Here is a 27,654-nt window from a genome sequence, read left to right on the forward strand (position 1 = left end):
TCGGGGCGGAGGACTTACGAGGTAACATCGTATGCGCCTTCATTCCAGTCAGTATCGCTCCCAACGTGAAGCTGGACTCGGTAGTACATGCTAATGCAGCTGGCTAGTAGAGCTCTAAATGGCGTGTGCATTGTTAGTGAGAGACGATCCTCGTATATGTGGGCTGTCGGGATCTGCACATGATAGGCCAAATGTCCATATTCAGGGTCCAGGTGGGGCGGGTTGACACATACATACAACCAACACCGAATACCAAGGCGATATTCAGCCTTTTCTGCCGCGATAACTTCAACCTCCAGATGATAGGTTGGGGCAAGATCAGTGCATAGGCATCTAGTAGAATGTTCCCAGCCCCCTGCACGATAGCGTCCGGCAACGCCTTTGAACAGCGGTCGAACGTGTCCATGTCGAGATATGAGTGGCCCGCGCGCGGAGCACAGACAACCGCCGTCAGGATGAAGGTATGGATATATAGCAAGAAAGCCGCAATCAGACCAGCCCAACACGCCTTGGAGAAATTGCGGTGAAGTGGGGCATCGAAAAGACGGCGGTAGAGCACGAATACTGGCGCCCGTGAAAAGAAAAAGGCGAGCGGGTTAAAGAGATTCTGCGCCAAGCGCAGTCGCCAGTATTCTTGGTCGCTATACAGCCACGATAAAGGCACGTCCCACATGTGCCGAGCTGCATAGCTTACTGAGCGCACGAGGCCTTTTAGCACTGGCTATATTCATGGGAAGTGGATGCTTACAGTGGATCAGAAAACCCATATAGGCGAAAGTGCAGATCTGTCCCGAATTAAGTGTCAACTATTGTAACCGCGGAGACATGTGGAGATGCGGAGGCCGCGCTCGAGCCATCGTACCACGGCAAGTATGCATAGAACTAGAGACGATGTGAGTCAGATTGACAGGCAAGAGGAGGTGGTACATGGAATTCTCCATGGCTGAGAGTGCTTACCATCGTCTGCGGCAACCTTCTGTAGGCTCCGAGCAACAGAATACAGGCGAAGGGAGACAGCAATAGTTGTCAGGATGTAGAAGAGCGCGGCAAATCCAATGATCGTAGATTGTAATGACGGAGGATTGCCATACAGGTTGGGAGTCACCCCGGCGGGAGGGGTCCCCGCAGGAACCTGAGACATGTCTATGGTTGCAGACGCGGCTGCCATGGTGAAGAAAGTTGACGGTAGCTGAAAGGATTGTATTGCTTCCAGGAAGAAAGTCTTGAGGCGCAGCTATATACCGCAGAAGGACGAAAAGTATCGTGCATCATGCCGAGGTGCGAAGGATGTTGACCGGAGGGCAGACAGAAATCGGTCCGGGACGTTGTCTTATTTTGGAATTCTTCAGCCTTTGAAGGGGCCATTTTGGTCATCTTCATGATGATTCAATCTCTAGATAAGTGGAGTGGGCGTGGCGCAGGGTCAATGCAGAGGTTCCTGTTGAGGCAGCCACTGCCGGCACTGTTTAGGTACTGACGATTCGTATCGACGGTAGGATTGCAAATTACCACATTTCTTGCCATCTATGCAGAATAATACGAACAGAGACTCCAAGCGAAATGTCTAGTGCTTATCGCAGTATCTTCTGCCTCCTCGTCTCGGCAGATGGTCATTCGGCATACTGATGTTTGCACTGGAAATTGAGACCATTGACCATATCAGAACGCGGGCATGGAGCCACGCTTTCCCCTCCACTCCTTGTTAATGACTTGAATTATTCATTCCTTCCACTTCAATATCCTCCACCGACGAGCCTACATTGCTGTATCCTCCATTATGGAGTGGCAATTGTCATACCACAAAATCCCTCTTGGGGATGCAGAAAGCCCCCTAGCATTCACAGCAATATCTATAACTATTCTATGGTCACTCTGGTATCCCTGGCGCTTCTACATCGTTCCCGCCCTCTACCCTAATGAACCACGCATACTACCGTACTGGATTCCCTTTATTGGTGCGTCCCTTTACCCCTTCCACGTCTATGATCTTTCAATTAACGCACCATCAAACAGGCCATACAGTCTCCTTCGTACGATGCGCAGAAAATGTTTATCAAAGAGCAAAGTAAGCCACCACCCTTACCCCCTCTTCACCACCCCGGAAACTAAAACACAACGTATTCACATATAGTACCTACTTCCCCGATACCGAGCCCTACAGCGTCATCCTCATGGGAGGTACAACAGTCATCATCCGAGACATCAAAAACCTATCCAGCGTATGGAGAAACACCAGCGCCCTAAGCTATGACCCCTTCACCTCTCGCATGCTCATGGCCTTTGGCATAACACCCCACCACGTGCGAAACCTTTACAAACCAGATCCAGCGCGTCTGCTTCCTGACGAACAGACACGCGAGCGATCCCTGCTATCATGTGCCAATCCGAAGAAGCTCTCTTACATGCATTTGCAGAGCCAGTGGTTCAAGACACAGCTACTGCCGGGTGAGCACCTTAATGGATTATTAAATGCTTATCCGGTGTTTTTGTCTCGATTTCTTGATATCTCACTCCTACTTAAGGGTTTGGCTGGGGAGGTAACATCTTATAAATGTGATGGAGCCAATACTTCGGTGACACTTCCCCTGGGGCGCTTCTGTCGCTACGTCCTAGCGCAGAGCGCATTCCGAACCTTCTTCGGCGAGGAGCTCTTCGAGATCGAGCCGGAATTTACCCGCATCTACCAGCGCTGGGAAGACGCGAGCTGGAAGATCTTCTATAATTTCCCCCACTTCCTCGCGCCGGGGCTGCAAGCGGATCGCAAGCGTGTTATCGCGGCTCTCGCTGTATATCTGGATCTACCCGAATCCAAGAGAAAGAACACTGCTTGGATATTCGGAGCTATGAATTCCGAACTGACCAATTTGGGCTTGCCTGCCCATGACCGCGCGGGTCTTATCATGATGATCTGTTGGGCGTATGTTCATCCACAGCCCCAACAACCCTAACAATAAAACTGATTGGCAATAACAGAATAAACAACAATGCCCACTACATCGCCTTCTGGATGTTCGCACACATTCTCACCAACCCAATCCTAAAAGCATCCATTGAGAGCGAAATAACCGCCTGCTTCCCCAGCCCAACCTCAGACCAAGGATGCGACATGGAGAAACTATCCAGCGCATGTCCCCATCTCAATGCCCTCTGGGCTGAAGCTCTTCGACTGTACAATTTCTCGACGGCGGTGCGCAAAGCCGTGGATGACTGCTCCGTCGGAACTAAGATAATTCACAAAGGAGACCAAGTATTCGGTCCCGTGCGAAACTTCCACTTGGCTGAAGGTGTCTTCAGCACTGGAGCCGCTGAGTTCGACTACACCCGCTTCTTGAAGAATCCGAAGATCAGGCAGGCGAAGGAGTACTTCCCGTTCGGGGGTGGGCATACGCTGTGTCCGGGGAGGTATTTTGCTGAACGGGAGGTGTATTTGTTGGTTGCGATGAGTTTAAGAAGATTCAAGATGGAGGTCACGACTGCTGATGGGGGCGTTGTGGAGAGCCCGAAAGTTCCACACATTCGGATGGATTTGCCGTCGTTGGCGGCGGCAGCGCCGGCGGGGGATTTGTTTGTGACCGTGAGGAGTCGAGGATTGTTATAGGGGAAGCAGGGTATAGAAAGGAAAAGGTAAATGATACGTCGAAGATGTTGTTAGTATTATCACTCCAATAGCTCTATTTGTGGTGCTTCAGCCATGCAAATAATGTATGCGATTACAACGTGTCTGAGTAATGTACAATAAAACATCCTTTAGAGAAAGAGAGGCACTGAAATCAAACAGGCAGAGTCGAAAGCATAAATGCCCATCTATTCTCATTTGCGTCATGTCTGACAACCTAACGGGAAGATACGAGTAATCGATCGTCTCCACCTAATTCCCAGTCCAATATCGAGTCTCAATCAATGATTATACTTCAGTCAAATCCGTCAGTCACTAGCCATATGCGCAAAATATAGGGCCTTGAAGGGGAAAGCACGAAAAATGTAATAAATATATAACATCACATACCCAACCTCTCTCGCGGCCGACGGTACAGCATATGAATAGTGATCATGTCCAAAACCAGTACAGGAACAATCCCCAGACACTGATACACCGCTTCCTCAGTCCATCCATCACCATAGTAGGCATGCCAAGCTACAATAGGTAATGTAACAAGGTGGATGGCAATAAAGCCGGCAAGTTGGATAGTGATATTAGTCGACATGCCTAAGAAGTAGACCTGGGTCCACACGAGTATGCAAGTCCCTAAGCCGTCGAACAGACTATCCCAGAACGGTGCCCAGGCTGGCGACGGCGGGAGGGAAGAAAAAAATGCCTCGAGATCATCAAGAGCTAGTGGTCCGGTCGGTAGTAGTGAGAAAATTGCCATTTCGTTAGGATCTTCCGGTGCTTGAGCTGCATAGATTGGGTATTGGTCGGTTCGCTGGGGATAATATGGTCGGGGAAACAATATTGGTAAAGGGTGATTTGGTAAGGAGTATTCGTTGAGGAAGTGGAGGGGGAGGGGAGGGAAGGCTTTTCACTGATCAATTGATACCCTAAAGGCACACTCCCATGGGTAAGGCTGAGTCCGATATGTTTTATAATGGTCCAAGTGTCGAAGGTCCGTTAAATGTGGGTAAGGGAGGCCGAAACCTAGCGAATGGGCGGCTACCCTGCGGATCAATTTATTCATCGGCAATACTTAGGTTGCTTCGGTTCCGCTCCGATGAGAGACAACCTCAACAAGGGATATTGTTCCTATTGTAGTATACTGTAGACGTGGTAATGTTTTTGCCAAATTGCAAGATGTTTCGAACCAAATAAAATCACGTTTCCTTTCGATATTACACACCCACACCTACTTGGCCAGAACACGTGAAAGTTTTCAGTGCCAGACTGTCGACATATGAGATATGCATTTAGTCCATCATGTATTACTCTGTGTTAACACTGGAACGAAATGGAACTATCTGCTAGCTATTTTGTAGTGCTAATCTAATTAGCTTTGTAACATAGACGCTAACCTACAAGGCTTTGGAACGGGCTCCATAGAAATCTCCTTCTAGACATCTATGCCCAATCACCTCCGAATATACACTCATCCTAGATCGTGCGGAGTTGTCCTGACTTTTTAGTGTCCCTTAGGGAGCAGAATCTGGCTTCAGAGTGTTCTGGCATAATCACGTCCGCGAAAAGAGATATAAAATGGACGATTTCTCCCATCGCCTGTCTTCCCAAGTGCATTCGTTGTTTCGTTTTACAGAATCCCTATACATACTTCCCTCTCCTCTTCGGTTTTCCTATTTTTTCTCTTCCACCTTGTTTTACAACATGAAGTTTGCTAGCTATGGTTCATTGGCTCTATGCACCGTGTTGACCGAGGCCGCCAGCACCATCCCGGCAACGTGGAACCTTGCAAGTACAGTAGTTTCAAGTGTTCTTGCAACCAAATTTGGCACTCCTGGTAATGGCCTGATTGTTTCCGCCGGCCTCGGTACCATTCACATAATCGAGACGATCGAAGACTGCTTGCCTGCCGGAGAAAGCGGCAACAAGGAGGATAGCCTGACTTGTGCCAAGTCTGCCGTCTCCGCCGCCGTCCTCTTTGGCATGGCCTACAATAATTACAGGCAAGTGGGCTATTGGACAAAGCGTGAGGAGCTCGGTGGTCACTTCGCGCACATCGACAACTACTTCAGCCAGATGGGTGATGACATCTTTGTCTCGGACGTCCACTACCAAGGCATCCCACTCAACGTCACGCACTTGCCCCAGACCCTACGCAAGCGCAGCGACAATGTTGACTCAGAAGTCGTCCGCGCCCTGCATAACTCCAGCATGCCCCTGAGCTTCATCTACCAGAATAAGCGCGAAAACCATGTGCCCCTCCTTGTGGCCACCAACGGCACCCATTATCACATCGGACATCTAGCTCCTGCCAGCAGTGAGGACAACAGCTCAATTCACCAACGCCGCGGAGCTATCGACACAGCTTTCACCCATGTTGGTAGCGGCGGCATCAAGGTGCAGTGCAATTCTAAGGGCCCTGTGATGACGGAGCAGCAGGCGCAGGTGTTCCTGGATTCACCCATGTCGGGTACGAGCGCAAGCTCCTCGGCAATGAGCGTCTTTCTCAACGTCGTGAACTATGCCACCTTTGCGGGCTTTTCCTTCAATGAGTGGGTCAATGGGGATCTGAGTGGGCAGTGGGCCATGGAGGCAGAGAGCAATGGGTTCGGTACCAACTGGGAGACGAACTGGAACTGGTGTTTTGGAGTGGAGCAGGCTAGCTGTGATAAAGAGCTTTGAGTGGGTTCTTTAGTGTTATTTCGATTTGATCAAAAGTTTTTGTTTTTGTCATAGCGTTGGATGTGATGTGAAAGGTCAACGGTAGTGAGGTCAGGAACTTTCCTCGGGTAGAGTTTCTGGGTGAGGATACATAGTGGTAATGTATCTAGTTCTGAGAATTATGTTCTCTTAAATAAATATTTTTTTGGTCTTTCTCCGTCATGGCCGTTCAGTTCGCTCTGGGCGTCGAGCTTTACTTCGGTTCATAGCTAGCACTATACCCTTCAGTCACTGTTAAGCCCTCTTTGGCTAGTATGTGCCTACATTTATCGAACCCCACTTCGTCTCCCAAGAACATAAAATGAACCCTCACCATAAGACGGATCGTATCCGTTCTCTCTTGGGTCCCACGCACTGACCTTTCTATTATGTGGCATGCCATTGACTGATCCGCCGTTCGTACTTGGGGCCAATGCTCCACTGGTTTGATGAGACAAAACTCTTGGGTGGGGTGGTGGGGAAACGCTGCCCCTGAGGCTGAGATGGTCCTCATTGTTTTGTTCGTTGTGGTTGTTCTTTAGAGGCGTAGTTACTTCATCACATTAATTTTACATCCTCAGTCTTCCTTCATTATGGTGTCAATCTTTCTTGCTGTCTCTCTACCCGTAGCCGTTTTATGAACCGGTCAAGTGCTTTTGAATGTGGTTTCCATTCTTTCTTAGGACAAAATAGAACACAGTTCGGTTTGGTCAAAGTTAATCTCTTAAAAGGCGAGGGTGTTTATAAATCTACAGGTCAGAGCCAGGTGTGCTAGTGCCTACCACGAATCTGCTCAAGCCATCAAGATACGATGGAATCATAAGCGAATATTGGGTGATAATACGAACAGTTAGATAGTTACTCCAATTCAGTCCTCCATGGGAGTTATGGATTTCAACACAGATGATCACATCTACGATATATTTCATCCTGAAAGAGATCAAGGAATGAGTAGTAGTGAAACTGCATATGAGAGGTTTGGCGTATCAGAATAGTGCAATGATCCATATACGATGTAGCGGGTAGTACAGCATAAATGCTTGGAAGAAGTTGCGCGAGTGGCTATCATAGACAACGGATGCCCTTCTGGTCTAGCTAGAATATGGTTCTGCAGATTTTCCATCCCCTGTTTGTCCTATCGATTTACACGAATCTACCATATTTTGATGGAAGTAGTTATATGATGAGTCTAAACAATCAACTGGGACTACGGAAAATCCATTGGTCAAAGATTCTTATTGCCCTTGATTATAATAGAGCCGAGAAAATGCGGAAAATCGAACAAATCTTGATAAGCAGGTTTGGCCAGTACTTATGTAGTACTCTGGATCTGAACGAGGCAGGGCTCACACCATACAGATTACTTATTCTTAGCAGTAATTATACAGAGGCATTATCAGTAGTATAGTGAGAACAATTTGTGAATAAGAATAACAGCGTAAGGTTCTCTATGCTTTCATATAGAGCACACCATAGAGGAGAGGTAAATATACATCTAGATCCCTTTATACAGTCCAAACCCTAAGACCCTGTCTAACCCTCAAAAACATTTTGACTCAACTCCACCCCCATATCCTTGGCCAATCCCTGCATCTGCGCCTCAATGCTATCCTCCATACCGCCACCAAGTCTCAAGAACTGCCGCACCTTCGTGAACCAGAAAAACAAGTCCGTGCTGAACAGCACTACGCGGAACAGCAGATGACGACCAAAGTTCCTCAGCTTCTCCGACGCCGACAAGTCTGGAGACTCGACTAGTGCGCGGGACGCCCAAGTTCCGGTGATCTTGACGCGGTTGACGGGCGAGCCCAGGAACTGGTTATTGGCTTGAACGATGCGAAGGTTCCGGCCAATGAAGATCAGTGGGCGGGGCCATTTGGACTCATCGCCGAGGATGTCACGAATTGCTTTGCGGGCAGCCTGCTGCATTTCGTAGTGACGCGTGGCACGCTCGGATTTGCTGAGCCCTTCGAAGGAGCGGTGCGTCGAGAGGTCGCCGCCGCGGTAGGGGCGCATCAGGGTCGCAGAGGCGAAGAGGTCAGCATTCTGAACGCCCCAGCCGCGGACGATGGAGTTAAGAGTGGTGTTGTCAAAGGTGAGGAGAGCTTTCCAGAAGCGGGCATACTGGTGTCGGAATTCAGTGTCCATGTGGATGTAGAGTCCGTGATCGATGAGGACAAGCTCCGGGTGACCGGAAGGAGTCCGGCGGATGAAGATGTTGCCTGGGTGCGGATCGCAATGGACTATACCCCAGAGGAACATTTGTGCGGAGAAGAGGTCTACCATAGTAGTCATGACTTCCTTAAGAGAAAGGCCGAGACCAGCGCGAGCGTATCCACCGCGCCAGTGATCGCGCTCGGGCTTAATCTTGGTGGTAAGGTTCGGATTGCGAGCCACTTTGGCGACAGGGTCTTCGGCGTTGCGCGCATCGAGAGGCGTGCCATGGCAGCCTGGGGTGCCGCTGCGCCAACCGCCACGCCAAGTCCGCGTGATGGAATCCTTATCCCAGAGGCGGACACCTTCAATCCACTCGGCGGTCATCACACGCTTAGAGCTGAGCTCGCGGTAGACCTTGGGAATGTACACGCGGCCGCGGAGACGGGACTCTCCGGCGACCAAACGCGCCATGTGCTCGGAGTTGTCGGCCTCATTTTCAAAGTCGGTCTCCAGGGAGAGACGCTCCGACACATAGGGTACCAGGCTGTAGAATGGGATATCAAAGGTACGGCTATAAATCCAGGCAACGACTCTGTTCTCATTAGAATTTCGTGTGCGATACTGGGTGCGGGGTGGGGACTTACTTGAAAGCCCACAGATCCCATTTCAACTGTTGAGCGATTTCACGTTTCTGTATCTTGATTGCCACCTCACGGCCATCCGGAAGACGCGCCCAATGTACCTGTGCTACACTGGCACTCGCGCGCGCAGCCCGCTCCATAACGCCCTTGCCGGGCTCACCCGAGAAGGAGACGCCAAAAACCTCCTCAGCGGAGCGGCCAAAGTCCTCGCGGATGACCTTCTCGACATCTTTCCAGTCGTTCTGAGGGGCGTCATCGAACATGCGCGAGAACATCTTCTGAAACTCCGGGGGCAGGATGGCGGACTGCATAGCGATGGCTTGGCCGATCTTCAAGTACAGACCGCCATTGTGACGCAGGAGGTTGGACAGACGCTCAGCATTGCGGGTGTGTACGGCGTTGATGTCTCTGGCCAACGGCGGGTTGGGACGGAAGTTTATTTTGTAATCCAGGGCTACCAGAAGACCCAAGCTAAAGGTGCGAGCCGTTCGTGTCAGAGACGCGGCGTAGAATTGGGTGTCAAGGACGTAGACGGTGCCGGTGGCTAGCGAGAGGTAGAACAGCCGACGAAGCCATTTTCGGGTGCGATCGTAGGTTTTGGCCTTGGTAGGTCTACCTAGGGAGGCTGGCGAGGGGGGGACGAAAGGCTGGTAATGGCCTGCCTGGACATATTGACGGAGCTGCAAGAGAGGCTGACGGGGTGCACGAGGGGTGAGATGGACCCGCGGGCGAGCAAGCTGGGAGGGAAGGGAGCGCCAGGCGCGGGACACAGTGGCCGATGCCATCAGAACGAGGAGACAGGTATGAAGATTGTCATGGCGGGGGCATGTAAGAGGATAGTGAAGTCAATGGCGTGACAATGGCGAGAAGTAAGCGGATTTCAAAGAAGCAGAAACAGAGGGGGAAACGCAGATGACGTTGAAGGCGGAGAAGGAAGTCGGAGAGGATGACGAATTGCCCGATCGGGCCATTCGGGCGGAGAATTGAACCAAGATACACGTTTTCTCCCATCATTCCCACTCTCTTCAGATATATATCCCTTAGGAAAAGATAGTTTTTAAATAAAGATATAATAAAATAAAAAATAGAAAAGAAGTTGATGGTGTACAGTCCAAATTATCTCGACATATGAAATCAAGACAGTAGCTGTGGTTGTTCTCTCTGAGATTTCGCTATCAGTGTGGATCCCCTATTGGATCTAACCCTGAACTACTGTAGAAACAGTAGACCACAGATGTCTGGTGCTACTCAAAGATCATTTTCAAATCAGATACATTATTGTTATTCTTCCTACTCCAGGCCAAAGCAGAGTGCAGCGACAGAACATTACATGAATGATTTATGCACGATGGAATGCGAACGCATCGTAAAACTGGCATGATTCTTAAGAGCAGCAACGTTGCTCTTCATGTCCAGGTGAGATCAAGTCTTCCTCTGAGCATCACAGGGATGTTAGTGATGAGACCAAGGATTCGACACGCTAAACAAGACTACTAGTATTACCCTAGCCCAGTAGATGTACACAGTGTTAAAGTCCGATCTGCGTCCCAAGACTAAAGAGAAAGAAAGCATTCCAGAAGATCAATATGCCGATTCAGCAAAGCGGCCCACATAAACCGAAAGAGCAACGATAGGAGCGAACCGAGCTTCCAAGAGCAATGTGATCATGCACGGTAACCGGTTTGGCGCCAGGAGCTGTGACCCAAGGTCGGACAGCATGCCCATAATCGTGGCAATCTCCTGCGTTCAATACGGTGGATTCGACATGATTCTAAGCAAGTGTAGTCGCTCAACTTTTGTAAACCAAAGCCGAACAAAGCCAAATCACAACCAGACCTGTAATGATTGTCCCTAAAAGGACAGCCCCGAGCATGAGTGGAATGCTTGTTATACATCCTGCCGCGAGCTGAATGATCAAAGTGGACGAGGCTATCCCTGGTATACTGAAGAGCTGGCTGTGCACTACCGCTGCAGATACCGGAAACAGATAAAAAGCGCACATTTGTAACATCACACTTTCTTTACTCTCGCTTCTGCGCGCTTTGTATTGACTGAAGTCTCGGCAGCGGTCCATGTTGGAGATAGAAGAGGATAGAAACCGGCCATGATAAAAGATATCCGAATTCCATAACAGTGATCAGTATATACAACTGCCCGAGTCTATCAAAGGCCGAGATGTTACCATACCAAACCTATACAAGCTACTTCCTCATTGGGAACTCAAGATTCATCCCATGTACCAGAAGGCACGAGATGAATGTGTGACTCCTTGGGCGCGACGGTACTGAAATCCCCGACATAAAGTCTCATGAGATGGGCCACATTCTGACTTTCAGTAGCTATCTGGACAATGATCTCACAAGGCGAAAATTCGAACAGGCCGATTGCACACTGTTTTCTGCTATTCTTTGCTCAGACACTTCGTATGAGAAACTCTGCACGGTGGCCAAATACATGTCTTGGGTATGTTTAGAGCTTCTTACAATTGTCGTACTTTCTGACTGAGAATATGTAGTATTTCATCTGGGATGACTGTGAGTGTCCATTCTTTCCATTTATGATGGACTATGCTGAGGAATATGATTTCCGGTAAGTGTTCGATTGTGGTGCATTAAAGGACGACCGTCACGCGGCGGCTCTCTACCGAGATGCAAGTCTGGAATATTTCAAGTATAATCTTGTCCTAGAAGGCGAATATCCAGACTTGTCACATTTTCCAGTTGAACAACAGAAGGCATTGCGTTGCTGGGATGAAGTCGGGGCCCATATTCGGCAGGACTGTGACAGAGGTATGCTACATACACCAATATGTATGGTTCTGTATGCAGAGTCTGGCTGTCGAAGAAATTTGCCAGATCCTTCTCGAACAAATGCTGGGATATGTTTCCAGTGTTAGCAACGTTGACAGTTTGTTCAGCAGCAGTGCCATGCCATCGGTAAGGAGTTACTGGCAACGGAGAGAGCGGACAGCAGCTGTGTACTGTGTTATATGCACCTTTCCGTGAGTGTTCTGCTGTGTTTTCCGCTTTCTAGTCTTCTTACCAAGCAATCAACAAGCTTTGCATATGGATTCAATATTACGAGGGCTCACGTAGAGAATGAGCACATGTCCCGCATGTGGAAACATACATCTTACTTGGCTCACATGTAAGTCATCTGCTCGATGCTCTTCTCAATCATGGACACTAAATATGGCGTCAATATCGTCAGATCAAACGATATACACTCATTCCAAAAGGAATATGTATGCCTTGAGACTTATCCCTCATATTTTACACTCAACTGACACTGACAACACCAGAATGATGGACAGCTGGAGAACCTAATTCCGGTGCTTATGGCAAACACAGGACTTGATGTTAACCAGACAATGCAGCTCAGCTACCATATTTGTCGTTTGGAAGTAGAGGGCTTCTGCGCCAATGCAGATAGGCTCTGTGTGGGTGAGGATGCCCAAGGACGCCGTATTCGGGAAGTCTTTATAAATTGCTGTACAGACATGTTCATGGGACTCATACACTGGAGGTACTACAGACCCCTGACCAAACATAGAGTCATGGCTGACCTTTACCTAGTTATGTTAGCAAGCGCTGGATCAAGCAAACGGATATCAATCCTGATCAAACTATTACATTCCAGGTTGGATCTACAGGAGTTCCTCGATTGAACAATACTTGACAATGATGTGGCTGAACTTAAAAGGCTTATTGGGCAGATGTGAAGGGCCCTCTGGTCAAAAGGTTATTGTCAGCTAAACACATCACTACTAACTATCATGCGGGAGTCCTTTTAACGAAGAGAAGGTTAACCTAGCATTTTGGATCGTGGGGACACAACTATAATTATTCGACCAGAGTGATGAATCTTTGGAACATTTACATGTTCTTACCAGGTTTGAGATCACTTCAAATGTTACCGTGATGCCTAAGGAAGGTCATTACTACTAAATCAAAAGAAATGAGCATGCACTAGATTCAAGAATATTATGTTTCTCATTCTGTATTCTCTGTATACTGCCGTAAGAATCTATTAATGAGTGATACTAACAACGTAATTTCATCCAGTATAAAAGCCTACAATGGATGAGCGTTCGGAAATTCGGAAAGCTAATGGCTATACCATGTATCCCAAGTTGGAACCGCTTTGGATTATGAAATTGCGCTCTTCGAGTAACTAACTAGACCATCATCCATTTCCAATTGTTACTTATGGGCACTTTAGGGAAAGTCTGGAAATAGTCGGATAGTAGATAATGCTATTTGCTTAATATCTCCCCCCCCAAACCCAAAATAAATACTAACTACACCCCCAACAACTCCTCCACCCCCACCACCCCCATCCCCCCAAACCCCCCACCCAAACCCCTACAAACACCCGCATACTCCCTCATCTTCCCGGAATAATGACCTCCCACAACTCATCCTTCTTCAACCACTCCAACTGCTCGCGACACACCTCCTCCCTCGCCAACGGCAACAACGTGGGCAAATTACTCAGTGCCGCCCGCACAAACCCCTTCTTAAAGCACGTCCCAAACGCCGCCAACGTCTCATCATCAGAGCAAATATCCCTGCCCTGCAACAATGGCCCGCACTGTCGCTTAATCACATCCGCTACATCATCGCCCAGCCGCACCATCGCCTCCTCCTGCCGCGGGTTATCCACATGTTCCATGAGACTGCGCACCGCGGGCAGGAAGGTATTGTTGCGCGTCCATAGGTCCCAGTGCGGTACGGTAGGTTGGCATCCCTTGTCGCAGACTTCGCGCTGGAATTTGGTGAAAAGGTCGTTCGGGCGGCCTGTTAATGTGGTGAGGACGCGGATGCAGAGGGGGCTGAATTTGGCGGTGGTGAGGAGGGGGAGGAGGAGGAAGAGGGTGGTGGTGAGGGCGAGAGACGGCGGGAGGTGGAGGTGGAGGCGCATGGTGGGTGGTGGGTGGTGGTAGATTTGATGGCGGCCTGCGCGCTGTGCACGTAAAATCAAGAAACCGGTCTTAATTAACTCTGTATTATCGTAGACTTCGTCATGGAAAATAAAAAAAAAAATAAAGAAAAGATGGGTTGTTAGGAAGGAGGAAGAAAGCAAAACCTGGTTATGGTTTCTCCTCAAACTCCAGATTTCTTGTTCTCTTTTTCCCCTGATTGATCGACACCCCGCATGAAATCGGTCATCATCCATCAATCCCTCGGCATTCATCCTTCGGTCATGCCCTGCTTTTCGCATCATCATCAGCAGCAGCATCATTATCAGCATCATCAAATTATCAATAGTAATTCAAAATCGTAAATTCCCTCATGAAAAAAAAAATTCCAGGGCAATTCCACGCACAGACACCGAATATGATCTCTCATATTGACATCATGATCCGATCCCTCCCCTCGGCCTCCAGATTTTATCATCGCGGCCAGCGCGGGAACACCCGTTCAAAGTTCTGACAGCCACGCTGCAGAATCTGAAATGAAAGGGGAGCGGCAGCAGGAGCAGCAGGAGCAGGAGCCCTCTGGATCATCGTGACACACAGGAAACTAGTAGTGATGAGCACTTGCAGCAGGCGTCCGATGGTTCGTGCCATTGCATCTGATCTGTCCAGCTGGTGATATGATATGGAATGCGGGGATGGCTCGATCCGGATAATTAGGCATCGGGGCTGCGCGTGTTGTTTGTCGGTCATGTCTCGGGCTTTATCACGAAAGGGGAGTGTGTGAGCGTGATTTAGTAGATTAGCAGTATGCCAGTAGTAAGTCATGGGATGTATCGATCTGTCTGCCTGTCGGTCTGTCGGTCAGTTCCTCACGGGGCGTCTGCAGGGGGGGGGGTGTTGTGGGATGGGTTTCACGTCCAAACCTGTTCGAACAGGTTCGATCCTGCCAGTCCGTGTTTGTGCGCTGCTGTTGATTAGATTGGGTTTGGGGATTTGGGTTCATCCCTCCCTCCCTCGTTTGTCATGGGCCCTTTTCCCCCGTGTGGGTGGAGTCAAGTCGGGAACGAGTTGTCTACTGTACAAGTCTACGGCAGATCTTCGTCTCCTGAACCATACATACTATCTACTCCGTAGTCTATTTCATTTTCACTCGGTGATGAGAGTGGATGATGGAAGATGACCCTTGGGGTGTTGTTCACATGTCTTCATTAGAAAAGAATTATTATGTTACTCATCTGACCCAGTCAGTCAGGTTTAATCAATACCGAAACCGGCCGTGCCTGATTCTCCCTTGCTTCCCATGCCCGAAACTCCTCGCTAAACTCATCCCGAAAAGAAAAACTCCCAGTGCAACCGGTGACAAGAAATGTAACAAACAGATAGGAAATGTCTCAGAGAGTGATCCAGCATGCTGGACAATGTTGAGATGATGTGATAATGTGATGATGTTGGTGATAAACAAATGAAACAACCGTCATGCCAGACGGGTATCGCTCAGTAGCTATGCAGAATCTTGGTGCAAAGAAGAAGTCGTCGAAGAAAGTCGAAGAAAGAAAAAAGTTTATCGACAAAATAAAAATGTGAAAGAAGGAAGGCAATCAGGCCTGTCGGCGACGTCGCAATTCGTCGCGGTTGAGTAGTCGCCGAATTCGTGACACAATGCGGCATGCTGTGGAGTCTGCGCAGACGTTAGCGTGGCTCACATGCACCTTGTCTGACAGATCAGACTGGTTGGATTTGAAATCGGAGGCGACCGATGAAGGACGTGTGCACATACCACTGTTCCTGCGTAGCATCGACTTGGTCGAATAATGCTCCGACGCTTCGTCCACTGAAAGGCTGCTGTCATATCCAGCGTAGTGGTTGGCCTTGCACCACGGGTACTCGTCGGTTTGGAGCTGAAGAGCCACGACGTGTGGGTAGAGTGTCCCGAGAGGGTAGAGGATCTCTTCGGTGGAAAGTTCGCGCTTCATCTCGAAGCTCTGGCTAGTCTAGAAGGCATCAGTAATTGGTCTTCCATTCCTTTGGAACAAGATCACTCACATAAGGCTCGTAGTTGGTGCGGTAAGGCATGGTGAGTGAGTGAGCGAGGTAGCGACAGACGAGTATGGTGGTTGTAGAGGATAGTGTAGTAGTAGTTGGAAGAGTTGTAGAATGCACTGATCAATGCTATTATACACGTTCTGAAAGAGACTTTGTGATGGATAGAGAACGAGTGCCTTCCGTCCGGGAGAAACCTTGATGGTTATATAGCATGAGATAGCGAAGCATGTTGTGGTGGAGGGTGACGGTCAGCCACTCCGTCCGTAATCATTTAGAGTGGGGAAGCTTCAGCGCATGGCAGGGTGACCCTGGATTAACGCTGGGCTTGGCCGGCCTAAGATTTCCATTTTTACTATTTTCTTTTTTCTCTTTAATCTCTGCAGCCTCCATGGCTGGCGGGCATGTCCACTGTGATGGATCTAATCGCCCGAATGATTTGAGTTTTAGCGGCAGTCATGATCTCATCATATCATAAGCCTGCGGGACTAGCGAACCAGCGATCAAGTAAAAACTGGGACAAATCGACTAAATCTGACTAGCGTCCTGACGAGCTGGGCCATGTCGGTCCGAAGACTAAGAGAGAGGCTATGATGGAGCGGCTATCCCGATCTCTCAGGTCCAGAATAGACATCCCAGCAAGCAGGTACCTACGAGCATTGTGAGCGCCCACTGAGCGGTTCGGCCAGGTTCGGTGGTCTCCACCCGTCAGGCACGCCAGGTCTCTCTAAACCGGATGAGGAGTAGGCTCGAAGCAGCGGCTGAAGCAGGCGAAGGCGGTGGACCCAGGGTTAGCGTGGACGCCAGGCCTCAACACGACGCTGGATTCAAGTCTGACTGGCTGACTGGCTGGTCGCTGCTGATCGGCGTCCAAACCACCGGTGTCTCCGATGGGCGATGGGCGATGGGCGATGGCCGCGCTGGCAGGCCTTCCCTCACTCCCCCTCCATCCCCTTGCATATTGGGGAGTCAGGTGCATCGGATCTCCTCCACGTTTGCAGTTCCTGGGGGGTTGCATATGTATGATGACTATGAGGGTAAGAGGGAGCGCATGCCTGTACTACCCAGGGGGGTGTTCGCAATCACCCGCATAAGCCAAGGTCATCAGGACCATGTGTAAGATTGAGAGAGTTACTACTAGTAGGTAATCATGTGTCATGATTGCGTCGTCTATGGGTGCGGGGATGCCAGAGGAGCTGTCACAGATCGGTGTCGACTATTGATTCTCCATTGACTGGGGGGGGCAGAGTAGTGGGCAGAGTAATTAGTCTGGTCTGGGAGACAACAAGTTGTGGTCAAGGTTAGTCCAGGTCGCCGATGACCAGGACCACACTTAGGTTTGCAGGCGGTGGATGGGCTTTGACCCAGACCCAGGACATGGGTAACTCAAGAAGGCACTAGATGGGAGACTTGCTAAACTCACACGGTCGCATATTAGTTTCCCATTGGCGCCGGTCGCTTTATTAAACGCAATCAACGATAGATTAAACCATGGGTGAGCGGGTTGAGGGGAAGGAGGATAAGCGAAGGAGAAGCAGACCCCGGTGCTCTTGGCCATTCCAAATCCTTTTGTGTTAGCGTCGCTGGGGTTGTCCAGGTTCCCGGGATTGCAAATCTGTGGTGCAGAGAAACAATGGCCATACATCATAGAGGTGGATGATGGCTACTAGTAATGATCTGGTATAGTAGTATAGTAGTATTGAAGCACTAAGACATTAAGACACCAGGATTGACTCTGTACTCAGTAGTTCAAAGTAGTTCCAAGTCTCCCCCTGCGGTTCCTGGGATTTATCAGGGCAGTGATTGGGTCACGGTGCCTGGGCAGTAACCCAATGCGGCAAGACGGTGTTACCTCAGGCTCGGGTTTCACAGGGCCTTACAGCCTTAGGCCGGAATAGGGCTGCACAGCCACTGCGCCCCACCCGCGCCACATCACGAACTATGCCACTAGTCCTATCATAGTATCATCGTGGCTCGTTTTTCTGTGGCTGGAATGCTGTGGCTTGACCCATCCCCGTCAATAGCAGCAAATCCGTGATAGCCTCAGATCCTCGCATGGGCAATAGTTTGCGCGCCAGCTCCACCTGCCATGCGGATCCCCGTGAGCTTGCTCCCACCGTTCTTGGGCCTTGCATTTCCGCATGCTAATCCCCCATTTTTATCGGTCTGACCGTCGTTCCCAACATGGAGGAAAGGAGGAGTATAAGGAGGGCCTACCCTCGTGCTTGAAGTCCATGAATTCACCAATTCTCCATCTTCACCAGACTTCACTTCAATATTTCAAGTCTAGAGCCTCTCAGACATCATATGTTCTTCCTTCGTGGTCATGAATACAAACATGCATATGAATCTGTCCCCCTGCGGAAAAGACTCGAGGCCAACTTCACCTCCTCCCTACGTCGAATTTCACGACCCTTTCTCCGCCGCATCTCTGGCATATCAACCCCAAAGTAAGTCAACTTCCATGTTTTCCATCGAGTCACCTATCGTCTTGAAGCCATGCCAACCCCTCCGCAGAATCTCTTTGTCTTAACATGGACACTGAAACCAGTCCTGGTAGACCTGAACCTCCGGCCTTAGCTATTCCCATGACACCTTCGTCTCCAAGCTGGCCTGTCCACCCTGATCCTTGCCAATTTCAGGATCAACCCTTTATGCGCACAGGCACGGAAGAGGTTCCCGAGCCTGCTTCGGACCTTTGCCCGGACCTCCTTGACTCCTGGTACCCGAGGTACCTGGCATGCACGCAGTTCTTTGTTTCCTATGCGCAGCATACCCCGACAGTGCAGTCGTTGGCCGCATTTCTCAACATTCGACTGCCTTGCCAGCAATCTGGGGCCCAGGCAACCCATCCGTCATTACGCGCCTACATTCGGCGCCTCATCGTAACAGCACAGGATAGTCCTGAGGTGCTCGGCGCGTTCTTCGGAGAAGATTGGGTCGGGGGAGTGGGGAGCATTGTCAAGCAAGAGCGGGTGAATTATCTGTTTACGGCAAAGAGCGGCGGGTGGGCGTCAACAAAGGCGGCGTATGATATTCTGCCGGACGAGCAAACGCCATTCTTACGGCCATTGCGAGCAGCTGCAGAGGAAGAGTTACGCGAGGCGGAAGCCCGCTGGAGTGAGTGGTTGGCAATGGAAGATTGGATGGTTGGACCGCGCAGTCCGTGGTGAATGTATGTTAGCTATGATGGTTACGATGATGAATCTCCTATGTAAAAATATATTTCCTATGTTCAATATATTTATTTTCCCAAGCTTCAATTATTTCTGGTTTACAGCGATGCATATTGTATAACTACTACTATTACTATAATTCAAAAAATGTTGGTTGTATATTTCATCTACTAGTACTCCATCCGATGAAGCAATATACATCGCACCCCCAACAACAATATACCCAAAGCAAGCTACTACTATCTATCCACTACAATATCGTCCAAGTTCCAAAAGCATGCGTCGATCACTCCACGTAAATCCCGACGACTCCATAATCTACTCGAATTCACAGAATTCCAAATCACAACCCCATAGATTAATTAAGCTACACCCACATCTCCTTTACCCAAACGGGCATGACGACGACCCGGGAGCATGGGACCTGTCAAAAACGCGACCGACACCGGCTCAGGAGAATTCTCCTCCACACAGAATGCACAGAACAAGGGAAAAACAATTCCATTCAGGCCCACATGGTGTCGTTGCCCAGAAGATGAAATCTCTGCTTCAACATCAGCCAGCCACCAGCACTCGCAGTTGGCTACCAGCTGGAGACTAGACATGCGACGGAGGCAGCACTAGGGGGTTTTAGTTCGTTTCTAGGCGGGATAAAAATAACCGGGCGCAGGAACCCGGGGGTTTAGAATGGATGATTATGATGCTGATGCTGTCAGGGTTGAATTTTCAAACTAGACTAGACGAATTAGACTGGATGAATAAATTAACTCCTGATTTTAGGAGATTTAATTTTTAAGGTATGGATTGCTATTGATAAAGTTCAGTTGTTTTGACGCACCGCCACATCGGGGAAGTCGGGGTTGGGGTCCCCGACAGGAGGGAATTTTGCACCTTAACACGGGCTTGCTTGTTTGTTATCTCTCCATCTATCTACTAACCATCTATCGTGCTCGGGAAGAATGACAAATTCCTCTCTTAGCTTATTAACTATCGACTACTATATCCCCTTAAGCTATATCATATCAACCCCAATTGGGTAAAATGATGCCTTCGGGCACGTCCGAAATTAACGACTCGTCATATTAAGCCCATTTTCATGACTCACTCCCCTTCAAATAAGGTAACCCGTCAATGTGTCATTTTTTTAGAGGACTGTTGACACGGACATTTTCCATCTCTCGCGTGGTGCTTTCCTTCCGTTCTTCCATTGCATTATCAGAATTTCTCCGTCTGGCATCCCACCACCACTCACATTCCTCCTAACTACTAGTTACTTCTCCCTATTTACGGGCCTATACCCACTTCTAGTCGATCAAACAGCCAGCCACCCGTCAGGCACACATGCCAGCTACACCACTGACAAGGATGTCAACTGCAACCCGGGATCATGCCCAGGACAAGGCGGATCCCATTCTCCATCAGGCCTGTCGCTTCGACGAAACATCACCACATTCTGAATGGACCCAGTCTCAGCTGCTTCCATTGCTCCGGTCCCATCTCCCTCACTCCCTGCCCTTGCTCCGCCGTATCCAGCATGAGATCGCCCATCCGTCCCCCACTGCAGTTATCCTAACCACATTCCCGGGTCCAGCCTCGTCTTCAGCCTCGTCACCAGTGTCACCCTCAGCCTCAGGGGAATCAATTCCAGAACTAGTCTCTAATCCTGGTCTAGTTTCAGTTCCAGGTCCCCGGGTCCCCGACACTGCGACTCCTCTGGCACCTGACACCGTGGTCCCTGCAGCTCCTTCGGATCCTGAATCCTTCCTCCCCTGGCTGATCGCCTACGTTGACCTTAACGCTGGCCGCGAGACTCAAGTCATGGTGTACTCGAATCTCGAGCGCACCGCCTCCATTCCCTACACTAGCACTAGCACCTCCCCAGAACCATCATCCCCAGGAGACACCATTGGTAGTGATAGTAGTAGCAATAGCAATACTAGCACAATCCCTATAACCACCCTCCCACCTCAACACCAACCCCTCTTACGCACCCAGCTCCTCTCCCTGTTACACCACATCAAGCAACATCTTCTACCCCCTTACCTCATCACCTTATCCCAATCCCCATCAACCCAAACCCAACCCCAAGACCACCAACTTCCCCCTCCTCCCCCTACCGCCTTCTTATTTGGAAACCTGCACACGGGCCTCTTCTCCACCCTCCTCACCAGCTACACATCCTACTCTCTCTCGCAGACCACTTCACCCGCAGATTTTATCCCGGGGATCAAAGTCCACCGCTTCAGTCAGCCAGCCTACGTCAAGTACCTTCTTCCCAAGGAAGTCATCTGCCATCAACCTCAAGACAAGGAACGAGGGAACTTACCCCCCGGCTTCCACTTCAGCGATGGCTGCATCCCGAGAAAGAATCTAGGGCTTGTACGGTCGAGAACAGTCATTCCTAGATCAGAGGAGACGCTGGCAAAGTTGAGGAGTTGCGCGGTGTATCGCGATGGCGATGTGACTCAGACGCCAGTTGCGTGGGCGTTCCTCGGCACGGATGGGAGTTTGGCGACGTTGCATGTGGAAGAAGAGGTTAGGGGGTTTGGGTTGGCTGGGGTTGTAGGGAGGGAGGTGATGAGGAGGGGGATTGAGGAGGACGAGGGCTTGAATGATGGGTGGATGCATTCGAATGTATCGGAGGATAATTTGGCGAGTAGGAGGGTTATGGCGAAATTGGGGGGGAGGGTAGGGTGGACGGTTTGTTGGTGTGTTTTGGAGGTGTAGATTACATACTATGTAGATTGTATATATTTTGTTTCATGTCTAGAATTGATCATGATGTTCTTTGCCAGGTAATGTCATGAATGTGGGCAGTCACTGCATCTACTTGTACATGCCTAGTACTATAGCGATAGTCAACCTCCCAACACCGATTCTACCATACCTCATCATCAAAACAAACTACAAGGCACATTATCCAACCACGACATATCAACGAAACCAGGTGAATCCCAAGTATACAACACCGCCGCCGAGAGTCCCTCGCCTAGCGAGCCAATGCGAGAATATATATATATATATATATCTTTTGGGTTCGTATCTAGCACGTTACAGTACCTTTATGGCTTACTAGTTAATGAGGACAACCTTAGTACTCACCGAACTGCTCAGGACTTTGTGGATTATGAGGGGGGAATTTGGTAAATTCACCAATACTCTTGCAGTTGCAGTGAACAAAAGAGTTATTCAAGCGACAAGGCCATGATAACCGGCAAACGCTTCTCCAAAAGAAAATGCCCTCGAGTGGATAGCCGGCTATGTCGCCGCTGGCAAAAGGATCGCGTGCCCCAATAGTGCTTCAGCAAGGTATTTGACAAGTTTGCTGCTCCTTGTTTGTCCGATTTGAGTGTTCTTTAAGGTCATTTACGTATAATTAAAGTTATTTAAATTCCTCTGGGCATCAGTTCTGAACGCAATATAGGTCCTCCCAGTGCAGCTTATAAATTGCGTCTTAAGATGCTGGTCAACGGCGAGGTGTGTGTTAGGGTAAAAACTCTGATGACTTTACTATTTGATGTGCTTCATCTTATTGGCTTTCTTAGGTAGGGGATTGTGTTGGAAAAGGGGACCGTTATCGCGACTGGGACGCCGTCGAGATGGCGGTGGGATGATTCCGCCGACGTATCTGAGGGATGGAGATGTTGTTGAGGTGGTGGTTGAGGGGGGTGGGAAGTTTGAGGAATGTTATAGAGGGTTGTTGCTATTCTCCTGTGAGCTAAGCTTATGTGCATTAGTCTGAGGTTTCGGAGACATTCCGGAGATATATACGGTGACATATGACCAAAGCGTGTAGCATCTCAGATTACTGTATCCCCTTCATTTGTAACCAATATTATTATATTCCCTCATTATATACATTAGTGCACTGCATACCACAGCACTTCCATAATGGTCAATTAACCAAGAGAATGTGACAGTATCATATCTTATTCTTACTATCATCCCCCCACACTCCACACCCACCACTCATCCCATACTCAATCCCAGAATACCCCGGCGGTCCTCCATCCCTCGACCCATCGCCATCATAAACAGCAAACGGACTATCCGCCTCCACCGTTTTGATCGTCGCCCTCAGCACCGCCCCATCAGCAGTGACAACCATATCCGACGCCCCATCACCACCATCACAATCCCATCGACATCCTCTCTCAGCGGGGATATTGATCAATTCCCGAGAGGATTGAGCGGGGAGCTCAGCACGAGGACGGTAGAAGCCCGTGTCGCTGAGTTCAGCGGCCCGATTCTTTTTATAGGGGTAGGATGGTGTTGACTCAGAGAATGTGAATGAGGGAAGGGATGGTGTGTGGCTATGGCTGTGTTTGTGCTTGTGCTTGTGGGTGTGAGTGTGATGGGTGTACTTGGGTAAGGGGGAGGTGCTGTTTCTTCTTCTGGTTCTTGCTGTTGGTGGTGGACGGGGAGAGGTTCCTGGGGGATAGGTTAGTCTGTTACTACGATATGGGTGCATCCGATGGTTAGAGGGTATACCGTTTGGTGACTCGGGTTTGCTGTTATGTATACTGCGCCATCGTAGCAAGGTGAAGGTTTGGTGTCTTCGTTTTCGGGCACGCTGAACGCAGAATACTAATAAGATGACGAGAAGGACGAGGCCAACGGCGCCGGCCACTGTTCCCCCTATTAGGGGTGCGGTGGGGTGCCATGTGTCTGAGACTTGGGATGTTGCAAGGCTGGCTTGAATAGTGGACTGGGTAGGGGCTGTTGATGTTGTTGAAGCGAGTGTCGTGGTAGGATGTCGAGTTGAGGTAGAGGATGTAGTTGTGGCCATCGTTGTGGAAGAAGTTTTTGAGGCTGTCGATGTACTCCTTACAGATGAAGGGGCCTCTGTGCTGGTCTCCGATGAAGATGTAGGAGTAGAAGATAGTGCAGACGAAGTAGATATTGTGGATGTGGCAGGCTGTTGAACCAAGGTCGTCAAGGAGACGGGCTCATCCTTCGTGGTAGAAGCAGCATCAACGAGAAGAGAACTGCTACTACCACTGCCACCACTGGTTCCACTGCTGCCACTCTCATCCGGACAGACCCCCGTCGTGCACGGATCGACCGAACAGCAGCCCTTGAACCCACCAGCAGCGCAGACATACCACTGCGCATTGGCCGGGCAAGACCCATTCTGGCGGACAGCGAGCCGTGCCATGCTGCAAGCACTGCAGATATCGCTTGAGACACCAACAAAACCAAACTAAATCAATAGTCGGGCACAGTAATTTTAAACGAGTGTCAGAGATCTAAACGAACGAAGTAATGATCTGATGTTCACCGACATGTGCCGATGGCGATGAAATATCGACTTTCCTTGAAGATTTGAGGGCAAAACTTAGTCAGTGCCAGCCACAGTGGGCGACGCCGTCTAGAATGTTGAATCCCGTTCTTTGTTCTGCTCATCCCGCAGTGGGTAAAGTTTCCAACTCAACCCGAGAAGCTCGTGAGGAGATGCATTGCCGCCCCGTCCAGACAAGGGACCCGGATGCTTTTCCATGGGGCGAATCCGATGTATCCATCGTCGCGGTCTTTATAGCTCTGAGACCGATCGAGAAGGTCGTCTGCTTGCCACAAGGTCGGAATCGGTAGTACTAGAATCTATTGTTGGAGAATCCTGCGAGGGTCTATGGTCAATGTCTTTCGTTTAAGGGGTTCTTCGAGAAAAGCCCCCTGCGGGTCATCAAGTTTCTTTGTCTTCGGCCGCAGGATCAAAGAGGATGCGAGCGCTGACGCCAGCCTTCCTTTGACATGTAGTTACCATTTGCAGCAAGACATTAACACGAGACAGTACTCTGTGGCTCAACACAAAAACTCCATTGTATGGGATGTAGTAAACGGCTATAAAAGACAATACACGTGAGTACACCAAACTCATCGCCTGGAAAGAAACCTTGGATATACACATATGAACACACAAATAAACACGGTCGAATTTTCGTCACGCTCTTTTCCTCCACCATCCCCTAGGCTAATACATTGCGTCTAGTAGACACGCTTGAAGGGAGGCACCGACTTGCACTCGCTCTCATCGAGAGTGTTGTGCTCAACGGCGCGGTAGCCAAGCTTGACCTCACCGTGGGGCTTCTTCTGCCAGGTGAGGGTGTGCTTCATCCAGTTCTCGTCGTCACGGTCGGGGTAGTCCTCACGGGCGTGAGCACCACGGGACTCCTTACGGTTGGCGGCGGCAATGGCGGTTTGAGAACTGTGACTCGGGTTAGCCAATATCCAACATTACAAAACTCTCCAGGAATACATACGCGCAGGTCAACAGGTTACGAAGCTCAAGGGTCTCAACAAGATCCGAGTTCCAGATCATGCTGCGGTCCTTGGTACCAACCTGGTCGAAGGACTGGTCGATAGCGGTGACCTTCTCAACACCCTCATCCAAACTCTCCTGGGTACGGAAGACGGAAACATCGGACTGCATGGCCTTCTGCATGGCGCTGCGGATGTCGTTGGTGGACTTGGGGCCCTCGGCGGTACGGACGAAGTCCAGGTCGGCAATGGACTGAGCACCAGCGTCGGAGCTCAGCTCCTTGTGGGGCTTGCCAGGGGTGGCGATGTCACGGACACGGTGGGAGACGGCACGGCCGAAGACAACCAGGTCCAGAAGAGAGTTGGCACCGAGACGGTTAGCACCGTGGACGGAGACACAAGCGGCCTCACCGCAAGCGTACAGACCAGGGACAACCTGGTCGTTGCCGTTCTCATCCTGGGTCAGGACCTCACCGGTGTACTTGGTGGGGATACCACCCATGTTGTAGTGGACGGTGGGCAGGACGGGGATGGGCTGCTTGGTGACGTCGACACCGGCGAAGATAGAGGCGGTCTCGGAGATACCGGGCAGACGCTCGTGCAGGAGCTTAGCGGGCAGGTGGCTCAGCTGGAGGTAGATGTGGTCCTTCTCGGGACCAACACCACGGCCCTCACGGATTTCGAGGGTCATGGAACGGGAGACAACGTCACGGGAGGCCAGATCCTTGGCGGTAGGAGCGTAACGCTCCATGAAACGCTCACCCTCGGAGTTGAGCAGGTAACCACCCTCACCACGGGAACCCTCGGTGATCAGGCATCCAGCACCGTAGATACCAGTGGGGTGGAACTGGACGAACTCCAGATCCTGGTTGGGGAGACCGGCACGGGCGACCATGGCCATACCGTCACCAGTGCAAGTGTGAGCAGAAGTGCAACTGAAGTAGGCACGTCCGTAACCACCGGTGGCCAGGACGGTGTGGTGGGCCTTGAAACGGTGGAGGGTTCCGTCCTCCTGGTTGTAGGCGATGATACCGCGGCACTCGCCGTCCTCCATCAGAAGATCGAGGGCGAAGTATTCGATGAAGTAGTTGGTGTTGTGGCGGAGAGACTGTCCGTAGAGGGTGTGGAGAAGGGCGTGACCGGTACGGTCAGCGGCAGCGCAGCAACGGTAGGCCTGGCCACCCTTTCCAAACTCCTTCGACTGACCACCGAACGCACGCTGGTAGATACGGCCGTCCTCGGTACGGGAGAAGGGGCAACCGTAGCCCTCCAGCTCACGAACACTAGCGGGAGCTTCTCTGGTCATGTAGTGAATGGCATCCTGGTCACCCAGCCAGTCAGAACCCTTCACGGTGTCGTACATGTGCCATCTCCAGTCATCCTCGTGCATGCTGCAGGCCGGACCATTAGCGCCTTCGCAAGACTCAAGGATATAAAACAACTCACTTTCCAAGAGCGGCGTTGATACCACCCTGAGCGGCAACAGTGTGAGATCTCGTGGGGAAAAGCTTAGAAACACAGGCAGTGTTGAAGCCAGCTTCCGCCAGACCGAAAGCGGCACGCAGACCGGCACCACCAGCACCGACAACGACGGCATCGTACTCGTGGTCCTGCAATTGCATTAGCGACCATCGCTCCCACAACATATATCCACGTAGTAGCTTACAATGATGGGGTACTTCTGAGCAATGAAGCCTTCGGCCTCCTTGGCGCGCAGAGGGCCGTTGCCAAATATCCGGGCTAGCGGAGGGACGAGTTAGCAGATGTAGGCAGGGGCGGGCATGTGAGTCCAATGCGTACCAGCCGGGCGGGAAGAAGAGAAGAGACGTCTCTGGCCCAAAGTGCGGGAAATCTGCACCAGCAAGACGAGTCAGTAAGACCATTAAAGATAGAGGGAACGTGGTGAGCCAGGGTTCGGCATCACGGCGAAAGAAGTCGGATACAGACCTTCGCTGCGGGAGCTAGGCTCCGCATGCCCAAGGAGCTCATGATGACGGATCAAGAGAAAAGAAACACTTTTCCAATGAGTCCGAAGGAGGGGAGATGTGGTGGAGGAAGGGAAATCAGCGGCACAAAAAGACGGGGGAGGGGAGAGGAGAGACGAGGTCAAGGCCGGTGATGCTTTGCGAGCTGCACTTTTGGATCGTCGGT

The 27,654-nt window shown here is 50.3% G+C and overlaps 12 protein-coding genes across 12 annotated transcripts; 5 read left to right on the forward strand and 7 right to left on the reverse strand.

Moving 5' to 3' along the window:
- Positions 1–14: 14 nt before the first annotated feature.
- Positions 15–1,168, reverse strand: BO83DRAFT_450304 (uncharacterized protein; the record flags this gene model as incomplete). Its single annotated transcript, XM_025536798.1, has 5 exons — positions 15–114; positions 234–693; positions 749–785; positions 863–882; positions 958–1,168. The coding sequence occupies 5 exons, from the start codon at positions 1,166–1,168 to the stop codon at positions 15–17; spliced, it is 828 nt and encodes a 275-aa protein (XP_025385905.1).
- A 1,003-nt stretch (positions 1,169–2,171) lies between these two features.
- Positions 2,172–3,583, forward strand: BO83DRAFT_342203 (cytochrome P450 oxidoreductase; the record flags this gene model as incomplete). The annotated part of the gene is made up of 3 exons (XM_025528648.1): positions 2,172–2,445; positions 2,614–2,917; positions 2,974–3,583. Coding segments are annotated over 3 exons (1,188 nt in total), but the record flags the coding sequence as incomplete, so codon positions are not given.
- A 327-nt stretch (positions 3,584–3,910) lies between these two features.
- Positions 3,911–4,558, reverse strand: BO83DRAFT_88515 (uncharacterized protein). The gene has a single exon (XM_025537683.1). The coding sequence runs from the start codon at positions 4,368–4,370 to the stop codon at positions 3,999–4,001; it is 372 nt and encodes a 123-aa protein (XP_025385907.1). The 5' UTR covers positions 4,371–4,558; the 3' UTR covers positions 3,911–3,998.
- Positions 4,559–5,314: 756 nt separating this feature from the next.
- BO83DRAFT_429135 (uncharacterized protein) lies at positions 5,315–6,292 on the forward strand (the record flags this gene model as incomplete). Its single annotated transcript, XM_025535440.1, has 1 exon — positions 5,315–6,292. One exon carries the CDS (start codon positions 5,315–5,317, stop codon positions 6,290–6,292), a length of 978 nt encoding a protein of 325 aa, XP_025385908.1.
- Positions 6,293–7,744: 1,452 nt separating this feature from the next.
- Positions 7,745–10,018, reverse strand: BO83DRAFT_409798 (ABC1 kinase family protein). The gene is made up of 2 exons (XM_025534166.1): positions 9,112–10,018; positions 7,745–9,059 (listed from the first exon to the last, which is right to left on the reverse strand). Exons 1-2 carry the CDS (start codon positions 9,891–9,893, stop codon positions 7,844–7,846), a joined length of 1,998 nt encoding a protein of 665 aa, XP_025385909.1. The 5' UTR covers positions 9,894–10,018; the 3' UTR covers positions 7,745–7,843.
- Positions 10,019–11,421: 1,403 nt separating this feature from the next.
- BO83DRAFT_390812 (terpene synthase family protein) lies at positions 11,422–12,775 on the forward strand (the record flags this gene model as incomplete). The annotated part of the gene is made up of 7 exons (XM_025532877.1): positions 11,422–11,571; positions 11,624–11,697; positions 11,885–11,897; positions 11,937–12,109; positions 12,142–12,255; positions 12,319–12,352; positions 12,410–12,775. 7 exons carry the CDS (start codon positions 11,422–11,424, stop codon positions 12,773–12,775), a joined length of 924 nt encoding a protein of 307 aa, XP_025385910.1.
- A 689-nt stretch (positions 12,776–13,464) lies between these two features.
- Positions 13,465–14,188, reverse strand: BO83DRAFT_365146 (uncharacterized protein). Its single transcript, XM_025529662.1, has one exon. The coding sequence runs from the start codon at positions 14,029–14,031 to the stop codon at positions 13,495–13,497; it is 537 nt and encodes a 178-aa protein (XP_025385911.1). The 5' UTR covers positions 14,032–14,188; the 3' UTR covers positions 13,465–13,494.
- A 1,439-nt stretch (positions 14,189–15,627) lies between these two features.
- BO83DRAFT_429138 (uncharacterized protein) lies at positions 15,628–16,102 on the reverse strand (the record flags this gene model as incomplete). The annotated part of the gene is made up of 2 exons (XM_025535441.1): positions 15,628–16,020; positions 16,073–16,102. 2 exons carry the CDS (start codon positions 16,100–16,102, stop codon positions 15,628–15,630), a joined length of 423 nt encoding a protein of 140 aa, XP_025385912.1.
- A 2,025-nt stretch (positions 16,103–18,127) lies between these two features.
- BO83DRAFT_380175 (uncharacterized protein) lies at positions 18,128–19,281 on the forward strand. The gene is made up of 2 exons (XM_025531687.1): positions 18,128–18,519; positions 18,587–19,281. The coding sequence occupies exons 1-2, from the start codon at positions 18,408–18,410 to the stop codon at positions 19,240–19,242; spliced, it is 768 nt and encodes a 255-aa protein (XP_025385913.1). The 5' UTR covers positions 18,128–18,407; the 3' UTR covers positions 19,243–19,281.
- Positions 19,282–20,610: 1,329 nt separating this feature from the next.
- Positions 20,611–21,972, forward strand: BO83DRAFT_317650 (GNAT family acetyltransferase; the record flags this gene model as incomplete). The annotated part of the gene is made up of 1 exon (XM_025527709.1): positions 20,611–21,972. One exon carries the CDS (start codon positions 20,611–20,613, stop codon positions 21,970–21,972), a length of 1,362 nt encoding a protein of 453 aa, XP_025385914.1.
- Positions 21,973–23,167: 1,195 nt separating this feature from the next.
- BO83DRAFT_439136 (uncharacterized protein) lies at positions 23,168–24,403 on the reverse strand (the record flags this gene model as incomplete). Its single annotated transcript, XM_025536147.1, has 2 exons — positions 23,168–23,676; positions 23,737–24,403. The coding sequence occupies 2 exons, from the start codon at positions 24,401–24,403 to the stop codon at positions 23,168–23,170; spliced, it is 1,176 nt and encodes a 391-aa protein (XP_025385915.1).
- Positions 24,404–25,001: 598 nt separating this feature from the next.
- BO83DRAFT_380176 (succinate dehydrogenase [ubiquinone] flavoprotein subunit) lies at positions 25,002–27,633 on the reverse strand. The gene is made up of 6 exons (XM_025531688.1): positions 27,451–27,633; positions 27,304–27,355; positions 27,170–27,243; positions 26,950–27,113; positions 25,506–26,894; positions 25,002–25,450 (listed from the first exon to the last, which is right to left on the reverse strand). The coding sequence occupies exons 1-6, from the start codon at positions 27,490–27,492 to the stop codon at positions 25,231–25,233; spliced, it is 1,941 nt and encodes a 646-aa protein (XP_025385916.1). The 5' UTR covers positions 27,493–27,633; the 3' UTR covers positions 25,002–25,230.
- Between the last annotated feature and the right edge of the window lie 21 nt (positions 27,634–27,654).

This window comes from Aspergillus eucalypticola, assembly GCF_003184535.1.
Source record: "Aspergillus eucalypticola CBS 122712 chromosome Unknown BO83scaffold_20, whole genome shotgun sequence".
NCBI classification, from domain to species: Eukaryota; Fungi; Ascomycota; class Eurotiomycetes; order Eurotiales; family Aspergillaceae; genus Aspergillus; species Aspergillus eucalypticola.